Source organism: Galeopterus variegatus, unplaced genomic scaffold (assembly GCF_000696425.1).
Source record: "Galeopterus variegatus unplaced genomic scaffold, G_variegatus-3.0.2 Scaffold1245, whole genome shotgun sequence".
NCBI classification, from domain to species: Eukaryota; Metazoa; Chordata; class Mammalia; order Dermoptera; family Cynocephalidae; genus Galeopterus; species Galeopterus variegatus.
Window position 1 is genome coordinate 189,720 of NW_007727356.1, and position 16,172 is coordinate 205,891.

General features: G+C 36.0%; 1 protein-coding gene across 3 annotated transcripts in view; it reads left to right on the forward strand.

Annotated features, from left to right (window-relative positions):
* The window catches only part of DIS3L2 (DIS3 like 3'-5' exoribonuclease 2), a 370,978-nt gene that overhangs the window by 163,919 nt on the left and 190,887 nt on the right, over positions 1-16,172 (forward strand). For all 3 annotated transcript variants that reach the window (XM_008575848.1, XM_008575846.1, XM_008575847.1), the window contains exon 8: positions 1,283-1,456. In XM_008575848.1, the coding sequence (XP_008574070.1) occupies positions 1,283-1,456 (174 nt within the window). The remainder of the gene's footprint in view (positions 1-1,282; positions 1,457-16,172) is intronic.

Below are 16,172 nucleotides of genomic sequence, written 5' to 3' on the forward strand. Positions count from 1 at the left end.
TTCCTCCGCAACCTTGCCAGCATTTATCATTCTCAGTCTTTTGGATTTTCGCCATCCTAACTGGAGTGAGGAGGTATCTCAGTGTGGTTTTGATTTGCATTTCCCGTATGCTGAGTGATATTGAGCATTTTTTCATATGTTTGTTGGCCATTTGTATATCTTCCTTAGAGAAATGTCTACTTAGCTCTTTTGCCGATTTTTTAATTGGGTTGCTTGTTTTTTTCTTGTAAAGTTGTTTGAGTTCCTTGTATATTCTGGATATTAATCCTTTGTCAGATGTATATTTTGCAAATATTTTCTCCCACTCTGTTGGTTGTCTTTTAACTCTGTTAATTGTTTCTTTTGCTGTGCAGAAGCTTTTTAGTTTGATATAATCCCATTTGTTTATTTTTCCTTTGGTTGCCTGTGCTTTGGGGGTTGTATTCATGAAGTCTGTGTCCAGTCCTATTTCCTGAAGTGTTTCTCCTATGTTTTCTTTAAGAAGTTTTATTGTTTCAGGGTGTATATTTAATTCTTTAATCCATTTTGAGTTTACTTTAGTGTATGGGTCTAGTTTCATTCTTCTGCATATTGATAGCCAGTTCTCACAGCACCATTTGCTGAAGAGGCAGTCTCTTCCCCAATGCATAGACTTGGTGCCTTTGTCAAAAATCAGAGGCCATCTTACTTTTAATGGGCCAATACCCTAAAATGTCAGTGGTAGTTTGTTGGTATTACAGATAATTCGAATTTTCTTCTCAGTGCATTTCTGGGTTTTTCTAACTTTTATGCAGTGAACATTATTACTTTTGTGTTCAGATAAAATATTTTTAAAATTTAAAGGTAAAAACTAGTAGAATTGTGAAGTAAATAAATAAGTACAATATGAAAATAAATAAGGTATAATTCTCTGAAACTAACAACTTAACAGCAAACTGGGTTGCTTAGAATTGTCTCTAAAGGTGTTTGCAAGAAAAAACATTGATGTAAGCCTTTAATAATACCAATTATGACTTCTCTATGAAGAATAATTGCAGGAGTCCTAAGAAAGGCCTTCTAGCCCTATTCCCCAAGTCAGAATTTCTTTAAATAAGATTTTAAAAAAGGGTGAAAGAGTATCATTGTCTCTTCTGCCTGGTCGTTCCTGCTACTGCCATCCCCATTCACTGGTGATCATATTCCTGCTGGTGGAAGGGCAGGAGATCTTAAAGACTTTCCTAATACCTCACTTTTAGAGAGGAGACAGGTGTCTGTGTTCCATTTGTCCACTAACCCTGCTGTTCCCTCTCTGTTCTGTCCATAGGCAGCTGGCCAAGAGTCTTGGGCAGGCTGGTGAAATTGAGCCGGAAACAGAAGGAATACTGACAGAGTATGGTGTGGATTTCTCTGAGTTCTCTTCAGAAGTTCTAGAATGCCTCCCTCAAGGCCTGCCCTGGACAATTCCTCCAGAGGAGTTCAGCAAGAGAAGAGATTTAAGGTAAATACCTGAAACCTTTTAAGAACAAACAACATGTTTCTGTCTTTCTGCCATCTAGCTTAATTCTCCTAGGGGCTAGACTCTGATGTTGTCATCTTTCCACCAACATTCAAGTTCAGTTCAGTTGATAATTAAGTGCTTCTGTTACCAGAGGTCAACAAATTATGACCCACAAGCCAAATCCAGCCGACTACCTGTTTATGTACAGCCCATGAGCTAAGAATGGTTTTCACATTTTTAAATGGTTGGAAAAATTACAACAAGAATAATATTTTATGAAAACTATATGAAATTCAAATTTCAGTGTCCATAAAGTTGCACTGGAACACAGTCATGCTTACTTATATATTGTTTATGGTTATTTTTGCACTACATCAGCAGAGTTGAGTGGTTACAACAGAGTCCATATGACCTGCAAAGCCTAAAATATTTACTGTTTGGCCTAAAATATTTACTGTTACAGAAAAAGTTTGCTGATCCTTGTTCTAGACTATTCTAATTTCAATAGGTGCAGTTGCCATCTTTTCTTGTTATTATACTCCACAGGTCTGATCAAATAAGAACAATGTTATCTGGTTAGAAGTGTCTTCCTTTAAATGGGCCTCTTCAAGCTCAGAGCAAAGGATTCAAGACTTCTGTACTTGGAGCCTCATTTTAAAGCTTTACTTTTAGGTCTGGAATTTGTTGGAAAGTACTTTTGTGGTATTTTTATAACAACATCTTCTTTGAAGATGTTCCTTCATTGTGGGATGTTAGTTCTTTTCTGATATTTCTCTTCAGAATTTGGTTTCAGTACTGGCATTCATTTTGGATGCCACATGGAGATATTTAGAACCAAGAAACTTTTCATACAACCCACTGAAGCTGTGGAAGGTTTTTTGCTAGGGTCATCCCATGTCAGAGTCTTTTCCACCACACTTGCTCACTTCATGCCACTGAACTTGTGATACCTTCAGCTCCTGGTGCCCATTACTCCACCTAGTTTGAGAATACGCTGCTCCCTTTTCTCTGCTCCCTCTTGCTGTTGTATCTTTTAGGAATTTACTGCCTTTTTTCCTTTTCTTGCTGAGGATAAGTAAGTAAAAGGAGATGATAACTAGTCTGCTTTCCTACTCGTTCGTATCTCTTATGGAGCACACATTATATTTGAAGTCAGTTAACCCATGTTGCAGTCCTGCATTTTAGTAGTAACACCCTTCCTGGTGCGTGAGTACATTATCTCTTCAGGGGCTTTGAGATCTCAGGCCCATAACCTTAACCTCTCTGAACTTTGTTTTCTCATGTACAAATTGAGGGTTTGTTTTTTGAGATCTTTCCCTCAATCTAGGAATCTATGAAAATATTTCATGAGCTAAGAAGATCAGAATGAATGCTAAACCTTATTGCCTGAAGTATAATTTAGTATAGTCATTCTGCAGTACCTATCAAAATTTTAAATGTGGGAGCTAGGGTGTGGGAAAGAAAAAAATTTTTTTTAAATGTACCTATCCTTTCTTCCAGAAACTCAACTTCCAGGAATCTGTCCTACTCAAAAAAGTGTAGGATATATATACAGAATGTTCATTGCTGCTTTATTATAAAAGTGAAACATTCGAGACACTGCTAATGTCCATCAGTAAAGGAATGATTTAATAACCTATGTTATATCAGTATGATAGCATTCCCTGCAACTCTGCAAAACAGAGCTAGATCTATGTGAACTGTTCTGGAAGGATGGCCATCACATATTAAGTGAAAGAAGCAAGTTTGAGAACAATATAAATATGAACCTATTTTTTGTAAACTAAAATAATGTAAAAACTACATAAACGTGTTCATATACATATGTACATGCATAGATGTGTATTCATATATATATATACATAGATGTGTATGCATGTATATATGCACATAAAAGTATATATGCATAGGAGAACAATATAAATATGAACCTATTTTTTGTAATCTAAAATAATGTAAAAACTACATAAACGTGTTCATATACATATGTACATGCATAGATGTGTATTCATATATATATATATACATAGATGTGTATGCATGTATATATGCACATAAAAGTATATATGCATAGAAAAAGGTCTGGAAGGAATAAATCAAACTGTTAATAGTGATTACCATGGGGAGTGGATTTGCTGGAGTAGTAAGGAGATAGGGAAGCAATATTTTACTTTTCATTTTATATACTGCTGTATTATTCAAATTACTTTTTAAAAAACTTCTATAACTTTTAAAAATTATAAATGTGAATGTCAGAAAATAGAGATACTCAATCCTAGCCTGCAGATAACTAATAAGCATTTCAGCAGTCATGGGGCCCACTCTTGCTCTAAGTTCCTTTCTCATGGCTCCATCTTGCCATTTCTTTGGCCCTCTTTGCCTTCTGGCTTGGAGCACAGAATGGGAGACTTTGTTCTGCAAAAAGCCTTTGTTAAAATATGCTATGCACCCTGCAAAAGGATCTGAAGGTAGAGGGAGTTTATGGGTTGCTCTCTGCTATTAGTGTAATAACGGGGGGTTTTAAAAATTACTTTAACCTTTAACACTTTTTATCCCTGCTCTCTATCCTCAGGATTTCATTTCTAAAATTCAGATCTGATTTTTTTTTTTTCACTTCTTTGGATATAAAATCTTCCAACTGCTTTCTGATGCCTCAAGTAGTAATTGCTAAACTTTGTTGAATATGCATTCTCACTAATGCGTGTCTTTATTTTTAAATTATAAGTAAATTTACTACTTCACCAATTTATTATATACATTATAAACATAAATAAAAGAAAAAGAAAAAAATGAGAATGAAATAAATTTTAAAGTATTTTTATTTTACTTACTAAAGGTATAGAAAACCCTTTTTTAATATTAATAATTTTATTTTTGGTGAAAGCAGTGTGATTGAATTTTTTTTTTAATTTTTGCTTTAACATCTTGTGATATGAGAAATCAAAGGTCTAAATTTAAGTTCTGTGTATTTTTGATACTTGGTTTTAATGGTTACAATAACTGAAAAAGACATATCTTTAAAAGATGAGCTTAGCTTACTAAATCATAACATTCATTTTTCAGTCCTGTTCACTAATTATATTCCAATTCATTTTGAAGTTCAGGTAATAAATTCCTGTCTTGTGTCAGTCAATTCTTGGGGACTAACTGAAAGGTGATACATTTTCAGATTTTTAAAAATGGGTTCATAATCATTGGTTGCTCTTCAGTTGGCATCTTTAAAAACTAGTTAGAAAATTCTGTTAGAAGTTTTAAGCTAATATAGTTATGAACAATTTTGTAGTTTATACACTTACATCATTTTAGGCTCCAAATCATATAACAATGGAAGCATTTCAAAATATTCATTTAAAAAAATGTTATCTTCAAAATGTGTGTTGTTTTGTTTTTGAAGTGCAATAAATTTTTTTTCTCATTGTTAAAATGCCGCCTTTACTTGAAGAGACAGATTGTGTGTTTATTTTTTTACTTTTTTTTTTTTTGACCGGTAAGGGGATCATAGCCCTCTCTGCATGGTGTGGTCTGCACCACACTCAGCCAGTGAGCGCACCCGCCATCCCTATATAGGATGAACTCACGGCCTCAGGGCTCTCAGTGCTGCACTCTCCCAGCGAGCCACAGGGCTGGTCCGTGTTTATTTTTTTAATGTGTCTGCTAAGTAGTGTATGATTGACAGCTATTGTTTTGAAATCATCATGTGTCTGGGGACGAATTCATGTTAGGAGTAGAAGAAATGTCAGCTTTGCCATTCTTCTCGTGTTAGTAATATTACTAGTAGTGCGAGTATTGTTAGGTTAGTATTGTCTTCAATCTATGGATCTTTGCAGTAATCTTTTTTTAGACACTTGCCTATTTCATAAGGATTATTTTAGCTAAAACTAGATAATACCCATAAACCCGTGTAACTGGGCATGGGTAAATACCTATTAATCACCATTGGCTGAGAGCATAGGAACCAACGAGAGTGCCAGTGTCGTTGCCTTTGTGTTCTGGAACACTGACTGTTTCATTGGTATACCTCGGTTACCACCTGACCCATGCACCTAGTGAAAGCGCCAGGGTGAATTGTTTATGTAGTCACAATTAATTTCTTGTTTTTGCTGAGTGTTTGGATCTGATTACCTTTTCCTTTTCTTTGGCTGGTCTTGTGATAGATTTGTTCAGTTTTTTGACTGACAAGTATTTATTTATTTATTTATTTATTTATTTCTTTTTTTGTCTTTTGTCTTTTTTCCGTGTCCGGCAACGGATCGCAACCCTCAGTGTTGCCCCCGTACCGGACCAGGGACCGGCAATTATTTTAGCTAAAACTAGATAATACCCATAAACCCGTGTAACTGGGCATGGGTAAATACCTATTAATCACCATTGGCTGAGAGCATAGGAACCAACGAGAGTGCCAGTGTCGTTGCCTTTGTGTTCTGGAACACTGACTGTTTCATTGGTATACCTCGGTTACCACCTGACCCATGCACCTAGTGAAAGCGCCAGGGTGAATTGTTTATGTAGTCACAATTAATTTCTTGTTTTTGCTGAGTGTTTGGATCTGATTACCTTTTCCTTTTCTTTGGCTGGTCTTGTGATAGATTTGTTCAGTTTTTTGACTGACAAGTATTTATTGAATACCATCCATGGGCACCAGGGATATGACTAAACCAAAATAGATGTGGTTTCTGCCCTTATGGAGTTCTCAGACTCGTGACAGAACGTGAATCACGTGTATTAAGAAATAGTCAAATATGGCATTATAATGAAGAGAGGTACTTGGTACAAGTATTTGTGATAGTGTGATTTTTTTTTTTCTGCTCAGAGGTCCACTGCCTTCAAAGAGTTTTTTATCAAAACTCATTTTCCTAGGAATGTCAAAAGAACTAGTATTGAGTCCCAGTGAATCCTGAAAAATATGTGCTATATTGAATAAATTAATACACATTCTGTAAACTCCTTAGCAGGACATCTAAGGTTAAAAATTTAAAAAGCAGTTTAGTAACTACAGGCCTTCGGGGATCAGAAAGATAATATGTCAAAGGAAACTGCTTAAAGGAGATTGTACTAGAAGCCCAAGAAACCCCAAGTTTATTTCTGAGACTGGTTCCAGTTTATTTCTAATTTCATTCATATTGTTTTGTTTCCTTTGTTGCTAAACTGGAATAGGAAACCAAAGCCTAAAAGCTCAATTAAAGTGGAAAATTAAAAACTAAATATTGGAGGGGGGGAATACCACACTAACCTGATTTTTCTGTTTTTCCTGTAGTTAGTGTTATTATGGAAGTTTAAATCACATCACTTTTCAGCAACGCCATGAGCTTCATTGAAGAGGAGGTGGTTTCTATAGCTTTTCACAAGAGAACTTGTGGGTATAAATACCACACTAACCTGATTTTTCTGTTTTTCCTGTAGTTAGTGTTATTATGGAAGTTTAAATCACATCACTTTTCAGCAACACCATGAGCTTCATTGAAGAGGAGGTGGTTTCTATAGCTTTTCACAAGAGAACTTGTGGGTATCTATCTCTTTACTATTCCCTCAATAAAAAGGAAGCCCAGTGACCTCCACCGGACCATTACAAATGTGAAACTTGGCACTTAAAATTGCTTGCTCTAAATTTTCCAATTGCTTTCTTTTTTTTTTTTTTTTTTTTTTTTTTTTTTTCCATTTAATGTCGTTCTGCCAACTAGTGATTTTATTATTATAAACAGGACATTGTATTCACTTTTAAAGAGAAATATGAAACTGGAGGTAAAATTACAAACTGTAACTTCTCCGTTGCCAAAATAGAAAACAATGAGCTAAAAATACTGAGCACAGAAAGGGTGTTGTGGTAAGAAGTATTGAAATATCTTCAAGATGGAGCTGTTCCAGATAGACAGAAATTTCCTCTTACTCCAGGTAGAACCAACCTTGAAATAGCAACTTGAAAGGAGAGTCTTATAATACTAACCTCTTTCAGGTCAACTCTTTTGTGGGAAAGCTTTCAAACATAACTAACTTTAAATGACTAATGATCTTACTGTTTATCAGGAAGTCCAATATGATTAAATTGCCATTTAGAAAAAGGTTCCTCTGGTAAGGCAGTGTGGCAGCATTGAGAGCACTAGAAGTTAGTCCTAGCTCTACCAAGGACTAGCTGGGTGCCTTTGGGCAAATCCATTAGATTTGGAGAAGGGGAGAGGAGTGAGCAATTTCATCTTTGGAAAATGGGTTTTGACCAGGTTAGGATTTTCCAAAAGGTGTTGGTAGGTCACAAGTTCCTTGGGGTTTTAATAGGTGTTATGGAGAAAAAGGGTTCTCTGGCCAAGTATTTTTGGAAAACAGTGGGTTAGTAGATTTCCTAGAGCTTTTTCTCATGGATCATCTCATGGAACTTGTGTTCCTTAGAATACACTTTGCAAATTGCTGAGCTAGATATTTTAAACCCTTCTCGCTCTAACAGTGCAGAACTCTGTGTCTGAAATGTCCTTTCAGAGTTATTCAGAGCCATCTCATTCTTGGATTTGCAAGAAACTGGTATCCTATTGGTAACTATCTGCCACATTTTTCGACAATAAATATTTAATGTGCCCCACCATTGGCTGCACAGGAAAGATGATTATGTACGAAATTCAAGGGTTGTGTTTTAAATCTCTATTTTTCCATGGCCAAGAGAACCCCTTCTTCAGGAATAAATTGTTTGACATTAAATGGGGAAGCTGTCATTATCATTTGAAACTACTGGCAATATTAGTCCTTTCATGGAAATTGCAACTCTCTGAGAAATTACAAGAAACTCATAAATAGTAACAAAGATTAATGGATCCTAAAGCAGATTCACAGCTGGACGTTCTTAATTGTAAGTACTTTAGTAGGTTGTCAGCCCATAAAATTTATGTTAATAAATAGCACTATTCTTAGAAGACAGACATTCAAAGATCAGTAGATTTTTGTGGGGGTGGAAAAGTGACTACTGGCAGAGAAGGCAATATTTAAATTTATTCCCTAGATATATTTTTATAACATTGTGGAAATACGAATGCACAGATGACTAATTTCTATATATGCTAAATAAAATCCGTTTGGAAGTTATATTGTGATATGAAAAAAAATTTATTTTTGGTATAGGTGGCCTAGGATTTGGAGTAAACTAGAGTATAAGATAGCTATATGTCAGGGTGGCAAAATCTCTTTACTATTTTTTATATTGAAATATTATCCAAATACCATAAAATTCACCCTTTTAGATTGTACAGTTCAGTCACTTCTCATTCCGTCTCCCCACCTAGCTTCTAGCAACCACTAACATACTTTCAGTCTCTGTGAATTTCCATATTCTGAATATTTCATATAAATGGAGTCATACAGTGTGGCCTTTGTAGCTGGCTTCTTTTCTTGGCATAATGTTTTCAAGGTTTATCCATGTTGTAGTGTGTATCAGAACTTCATTCCGCTTTGTGGCTGGATAATACTCCATCATATGAATATACCACATTTTGTTTATTCATCAGTTGATGGACATTTGGGTTGATTCTACTTCTTGACTATGGTGAATAAAGCTGCTGTGAATATTTGTGTACAGGTTTTGGTGTGGACATATGTTTTCTTCTAAGAGTCATGTAGTATTAGTTCTTAAATTTATGTTTATGATCCATTTTTAGTTAATTTTCCTAAATGGTGTGAGATAGGGGTTAAACTTCATTCTTTTGCATGTAGATATCCAATTGGCCTGGTACCACAGGAAGAGACTATTGTTGAAAGATTATTATTTTCCCTTTGAATTGTCTTGGCTTCTTTGTTGAAAATCAGCTGACCATAAGTGGATAGGTTTATTTCTGAACTCTCAGTTGTATTCCATTGAGCTGTATGTCTATAATTTTGTAGTAAGTTTTGAAATCAAGAAGTGTGAGTCTTCCATATCTGCTCCCCCCCCCCCCCGCTTTTATTACTACTGTTCTGGGTCCTTTGCATTTCCATATGACTTTTAGGACCAGCTTGTTAATTTCTGGGGGGAAAAGGCATCCAGGATTTTGATAGGAATTGCATTAAATGTGTAGATCAATTTGGGGAGTATTGCCATCTTAACAATTTTAAGTCTTCCAAGGCATGAATATGGGATGTCTTTCCATTTATTAGGTCTTTAATTTCTTTCAGTGATGTTTTGTAGTTTTCGGTATACAGGTTTGTACTTTTTTCTTAAATTTATTTTATGTATTTTTTGATGCTATTATAAATGAAATTGTTTTCTTAATTTTATTTTTAAATGGCTTATTGCTAATGTTTAGAAATACAGTTGATATTTGTATATAGATTTCGCATTCTGCAACTGTGCAGAGTTTATTAGCTCTAAAAGCTTTTTGTGGATACCTTAAGATTTTCTATATTTAGAAGTTTATGTCATCTGCAAATAGAAATAATTTTACCTTTTTCTTTTTAATCTGGGTGTTTTTTATTTCTTTTTCTTCTGCAATTGCTCAAAGCAGAACCTTCAATACAACACTGAATAGAAATGAAGGTAGTGGATCTCCTTATCTGCTCCTGATCTTGGGGGAAAATGATTCACTCTTTAAATATTGATTGTAATGTGAACTGTGAATTTTTTTATATGCTGTCTGTCAAGTTGAAAGTGTTCCCTTCTAGTTCTACTTTGTTGAGTGTATTTCTCATGAAAGAGCATTGGATTTTGTCAGATGGTTTTTCTGTCTTTTGAAATGAATCTGTGATTTTTGCTTTTTATTAATATATTTCATTGATTGACTTTTGTATGTCGAACCAAGCTGACATTCCTGGGATGAATCCTACTTAGTCATAGTGTGTGATCCTATTTATGTTCCTGGATTTGGTATGCTAGTGTCCTTTTAAGGACTTTACGTCTGTGTTTCTAAGTGATCTTGGCCTGTAGTTTTCTTGTGATATCTTTATCTGGTTTTGGTATGAGGAGAACACTGGCGTCACAGAGTGAGTTTTGGAAGAGTTTGTAAATAATTGGTGTTAATGGTGTTAATTCTTCTTTAAATGTTTGGTAGAATTCACCAGTGAAACCATCTGGCCCTGTGCTTTTCTTTGTGGGAAGTTGTTTGATTATTAACTCAATCTCTTTAATTTGTTATAGGTCTGTTGAACTTTTCCATTTCTTAAGTCAGTTTCAGTAGTTTGTGTCTTTCTAGAAATTTGTCCTTTGCGTCTTGGTTATGTCATTTGTTGGCATACAGTTCATATATACTCTCTTATCATTCTGTAAAGTGGATAGTGTCTGCTCTTTCGTTTTTGACTTTAGAAATTGGAGTCTTCTCTCTTAAAGATCTGTCAATTTTGTTGATCTTTTCACATAATTAACTTTTAGTTTTGTCTATTTTCTCCCTTGTTTTTCAGTTTTCTATTTCATTTACTTCTGCTCTAATCTTTATTATTTCCTACTTTCTGCTTGCTTGGGTTTAGTTTGTTCTTCTTTGGCTGGCTTCTTAAGGTGGAAGGTTATACTATTGAGTTCAAATCTTTTTGCTTTCTACTTTCTACTCCAAGCCCTGCTTTAGTTGCATCCCATAAATTTTGGTAGGTTGTTTTGGTTTTCATTCATCTCAAAATATTTTCTAATTTCCTTTGAGATTTCTTTTTTGACTCATTGGTTATTTAGGAGTGTGTTGTTTGATTTCCACATATTTGTGGATTTCCCAAGTTTCTTTAGGTTATTAACTTCTAATTTTATTCCATTTGGTCAGAGAATATATTTATATGTTTTAAGTGCTTTTAAATATATTGAAACTTATATGGCCTGGAGAATGTTCCACATGCATTGAGAAGAATATGTATTCTGCTGCTATTAGGTGGAGTGTTCTATACATATCTGTTATATATAGTTGGTTGATGGTTTTGTTAAAGCTTTCTATTTCCTTGTTCATCATCAGTCTAATTATTCTCCCTGTTATTGAAAGTTTTGTAGTGAAGTCTCCAACTATTATGGTTGAATTTATATTATTCCCTTCAGTTCTGCCAGTTTTTGCATCATGTATTTTGTGGTTCTTTTGTTAGGTGCATATACATTTATAATTATTTTGTCTTTTAGGTGGATTGACCCTATTATCATTATAAAATGTCCTCCTTTGTCTTTAGTAACACTTTTTATCTTGAATTCTATTTTTTCTGCTATTAGTTTATCTCTCTTTTTGTTACTGTTTGCATGATATACCTATATCTGTTGCATCTTAAATAATATAATGCAGTGACTTGGAAATTGTCTTACCTCCCCCCATCTTGAATTCTATTTTTTCTGCTATTAGTTTATCTCTCTTTTTGTTACTGTTTGCATGATATATCTATATCTGTTGCATCTTAAATAATATAATGCAGTGACTTGGAAATTGTCTTACCTCCCCCCATCCCCAAGGTTTGTTGTTATTGCTGTTTGTTTTTGCTGCTGTTTGTTTTCTGACTTTTCTGAACTGATTCTGTAGAGACTATGCTATGGTCTGAATGTTTATGTCCCCCAGATTCATATGTTGAAATCCTAACCCCAAGTTATAGTATTAAGAGACAAGACCTTTGGGACATGATGAGGTCATGAGGGTAGAGTCCTCATGAATGGGATTAGTACCCTTATAAAAGAGACCCAAGAGGGAAACCTCACCCCTTCCACTATGAGAGGACATAGTAAGAATGTGCCATCTACAAGGAAGCAGGCCCTGAAACACTGAATCTGCTGGCATCTTCATTTTGGTCTTTCCAGCCTTCAGAACTATGAAGTATAAATGTTTGTTATTTATAAGCTACCCAGTTAATGGTATTTTGTTATTGCAGCCTGAGTGGACTAAGATAGTTAGGTCAGGCCGCTGAAGTCTCTGCTTGGCTAGCTCAGTGGTCAGCTGATAAGTGGATGGAGGTTTCCTTAAATATTTGGAAACAATAAGTCTCCCAGCCTTTGTTGAAGACCTCTGTCTATATGTTGGGGGCATACCTTCAATGCTCAGGCATGCACTTTTCACCTGTGCCTTAGCCTTCACTTCCTGTCTGCATGGAGCTTCAGAGTCAGTCAGAGTGAGAGCTTAAGGCTTTCTAAGGTCTTTCCTGGACATGTGCATAGCTCTATGTATGTGTGTGGCTGTCTAAATCCCCAGGAATATGTCAGACCTTTTCAAAGCCCTGTATGGACAACTCATTCTCTAGCTTTTCCTTTTAACTTTTTTTGTTAATTTCTTGTTCTCCCCACTGTTGTCACCATCTCAGACAGCTGTAATGTTAAATAAATGATGCTGATTATTTTCAGCGAACATCCCTTCGGCTGTACGGCTCTTTGCACTGAGCAAGATCTGATGCTGGTCCAATTAAACAAGCCCTGTGAGTGGGGATTTTCATGGAACTGCTGGATAGGTCAAATAATAACACTTCCCTGGAATGCTGTTCTTAGGATGCTCTAAACCCTTTCTGCCTTCTCTTTGAGGCTGCTAGGCTGCTGGTTTTACCACAATTACAAGCTGTTGGTTTTCAAAACTACCACAGAGCTGGGGAGAGGGACATAGGAATAGGGCAAGTGTAACCTTACAAAACTCACTGTTTTTATTGGTAGTAAGCCATTTTTTCTTGAATAATTGCTCTTCAGGTTGTTACAAGGCTTTCATTAATTTCCAGAGTTATGAAAAAGTTGATTTTGACAATTTTTGCCGATTTTGTTGTTATATTTCTATGAAGTAGTAGCTTAGTAGCTTTTAGAGGTTTGTACTTTGCCAGTCCAACTGATGTCACTCTCAAGTCTCTTTACTTTTCAATGCCTGGGTTGGAGATAAAAGAAGACAGTGGCCTGAGAAAGGTTTTGAAAAAATGACAAGCTTCCCAGGGAAGATAACAGAGTGATAGGAAGGTAGATTTTCAAAATAAGAGCCAATGACTAGTCAATAATTGTGTGGGTAGATCAATCCTAAGATTAGGAATGTTGGGTAGCCTGACATTCATATCAATGCAAGGAAAAAAATGAAATGATGATCATTATTGATAATAGGAAAACAGGGAAACAAATATCTTAGCTGCTTATACAGTATCCATTCTATAATTGTGTGGGTAGATCAATCCTAAGATTAGGAATATTGGGTAGCCTGACATTCATATCAATGCAAGGAAAAAAATGAAATGATGAACATTATTGATAATAGGAAAACAGGGAAACAAATATCTTAGCTGCTTATACAGTATCCATTCTGTATTCCAGTTCTGCATTCAGCCCTACATCTTTCTCCAGTTTTATTCTATCATAGTTCCACGTCATGCCTATTTCTTGCACCGCACATTATTCATTTTCTAGGGCCTGTGTTGACTTCTCTGAAGGCTTTGTTTTCTTACTCTGGAAAAATTGGTCATTCATTGCTCTGTTTTCCCTTGGCAGTTTGTTCACCTGTCATACTATGCTCTAATTTTCCTATATATGACTCTGTCTTCCTGTTGGATAGCTAAGTCCTCATCAAGAACAAGGGCTGGGTCTTATTTTTCTGTTTCTAGGAGCTTACACAGTACTTTGGCATATAAAAGATTATATATGTAAAGATTACATATGTAATTATATAAGTGTGTATAGGATAAAAGAAGGGAGCAAATGGAAAAGGATGGTTTTGTTTAGGAGTTTGTAAAATATGTATTAATATATTCAATATGATGTATTTTTTAGCACGTACTGGGACTCATTCCTGTTTCTTTTTGATATTTTAAGAAAAATGAATATTGATAAAACATAGTCTGGTGCATTCAAAGAGGTTGCAGTGTAGTGTGAAAATTAAGTTGGAAACATTTTAAAGAATGAAATGTTAAAATTACTTAAATAAAATAGGAGGCACAACTTCTGTTTCTTGTAAAGATAAAGTATACCCATTCTTCCTGGGCCTTTCTTTTTACAACCAAAAACATGAACATACCACAACAAACAAGCATAGGAAGATTCTGAAAGGTAGAAAAAAGAAGGCAGACTGCCTAAGGATATCAGACTTGAGGAGCAATATGGCAGAAATTCCCCTGGGTTTCCTTATTTCCTTCCATTCATCCCAGACAGGGTGCTGCAGAAGTCACCGACCTGAAATGGCCAAAAAGCATAGGAAAGTAATCTCCAAGAAAAACCTGTCTCCTCTAGACAAAAGACCAGGAAAACAATGATCTAATAACAGAAAATCTTTTTGGCGATACCCACCCTAGGCCAACTAAACAGAAAAGCCCCTCAATCCCCCATATTTTCATTAGGGCCAAGCAAGATGTTAATATTGTGCACACCACCACCCTATCCTATCAAATCAAGCAGTGAAGCTCCAATTCCATACCCGGTGGTGTCTGTCTATGGAGCCAAGCAGTGAGTTAGTCTTCCATCCTCCTTACCATATGCAGGTGACACTCAAATTCCCCCTTTTGCAGGTGTGAGCAGATCTGAGCAGGTAGCTAATTTTCCATCCCCTGCACAACAGAAGCAGACGGTGGTGCTCTAATTCCCCTGACAGGGTAGTGTTAGCAGAACTGAGTGAGGTGCTCTTCTATCCCACTTGCAGTGGAAGCAACCATGCTCTAATTTCTCCTCTGGGAAAATGTTACCAGGGCCAAGCGAGGAGCTGACCCCCCTCCCCATCCAGGGGAAGCAGATTGTGTTTGAATTTCCCTATTGGGGTAGTACTGGCAGAGCTGAGGGTATAACAGTTATTTATACCCCATCCTGTGAAAGTGGACAGTGCTCCAGTTCTCCTAACAGAGTAGTGCCAGCAGGTTCCAGTGGTGAGATGAGCCGCTATCCTGACCTGGCAACAAAGAAACTTAACAAGGCAGGGCAAGTCACCATGCTACATGCCCTGGTGCAGTGGGACCCAGTGCTAGCTGAGCCTCTACCTCCTACCAGTATAAACAAAGTGGTACTTACCTACTATCCTACTGCCCCCTCAAAATGCGGCAACAAAGCAGTGTGTGTGTGTGTCACACTTCAGCTTTCCCCCTTCCTGGTGGCAGTGGGCACTGGAAGGCAATGAGATAGTGGGAGTTAGTGCCCTTCTTTCACCTGGACAATGTCAGCAGAGCCAAAAGGAGACTGAACTTCCACCTCCTCATCTGCAACAAGGCATTGCGAATCAGTTTTCCACTTTTGCTGTGTTGGTGGCAGCAAGGCCCAGCAGGAAGCTGAACATACCCACCTATCTGTCTTTTGTGTTATACCTCAGAAGGGAAATGACTACTCAAAAAAAATATTAAATAGGGATCCAGAGTCTCATAATATCCAAAAGGTCTAATGTGATAGAAAAATCACTCATTGTACTAAGAACCGACAATTATCACAGTTTGAATGAGGAAAGATCATTGAACCAACACCAAGATGAGTCAGATTTTGCAATTATCTGATAAGTATTTTAAAGCAACTTTATAAAAATGATTTAATATATAATTATGAATTCTCTTGAAACAAATGAAAAAATAGAAAATCTCAGCAAAGAAATAGAAGTTTTAAAAGAACTAAATAGAAAATATAGAAGTGAAAAACACTATCACCAAAATAAACTCACTGGATGGACTCTAGATTAGAGATGATGGTATAGAATTAGTGAACTTTAAGATGGATCAATAGAACTTACCTAGTCAGAACAGCAGGGACCTTTGAGATAATTACAAAAGAGTTAACATCTGTATTACTGGAGGCCCAGAAAAAGGAGAAGGTGAATGGGACTGGAAAAGTTCAAAGAAATAATGGCTGATAAGCTTTCAAATTTGGCCAAAGACATAACCTATGGATACAATAAGGAAA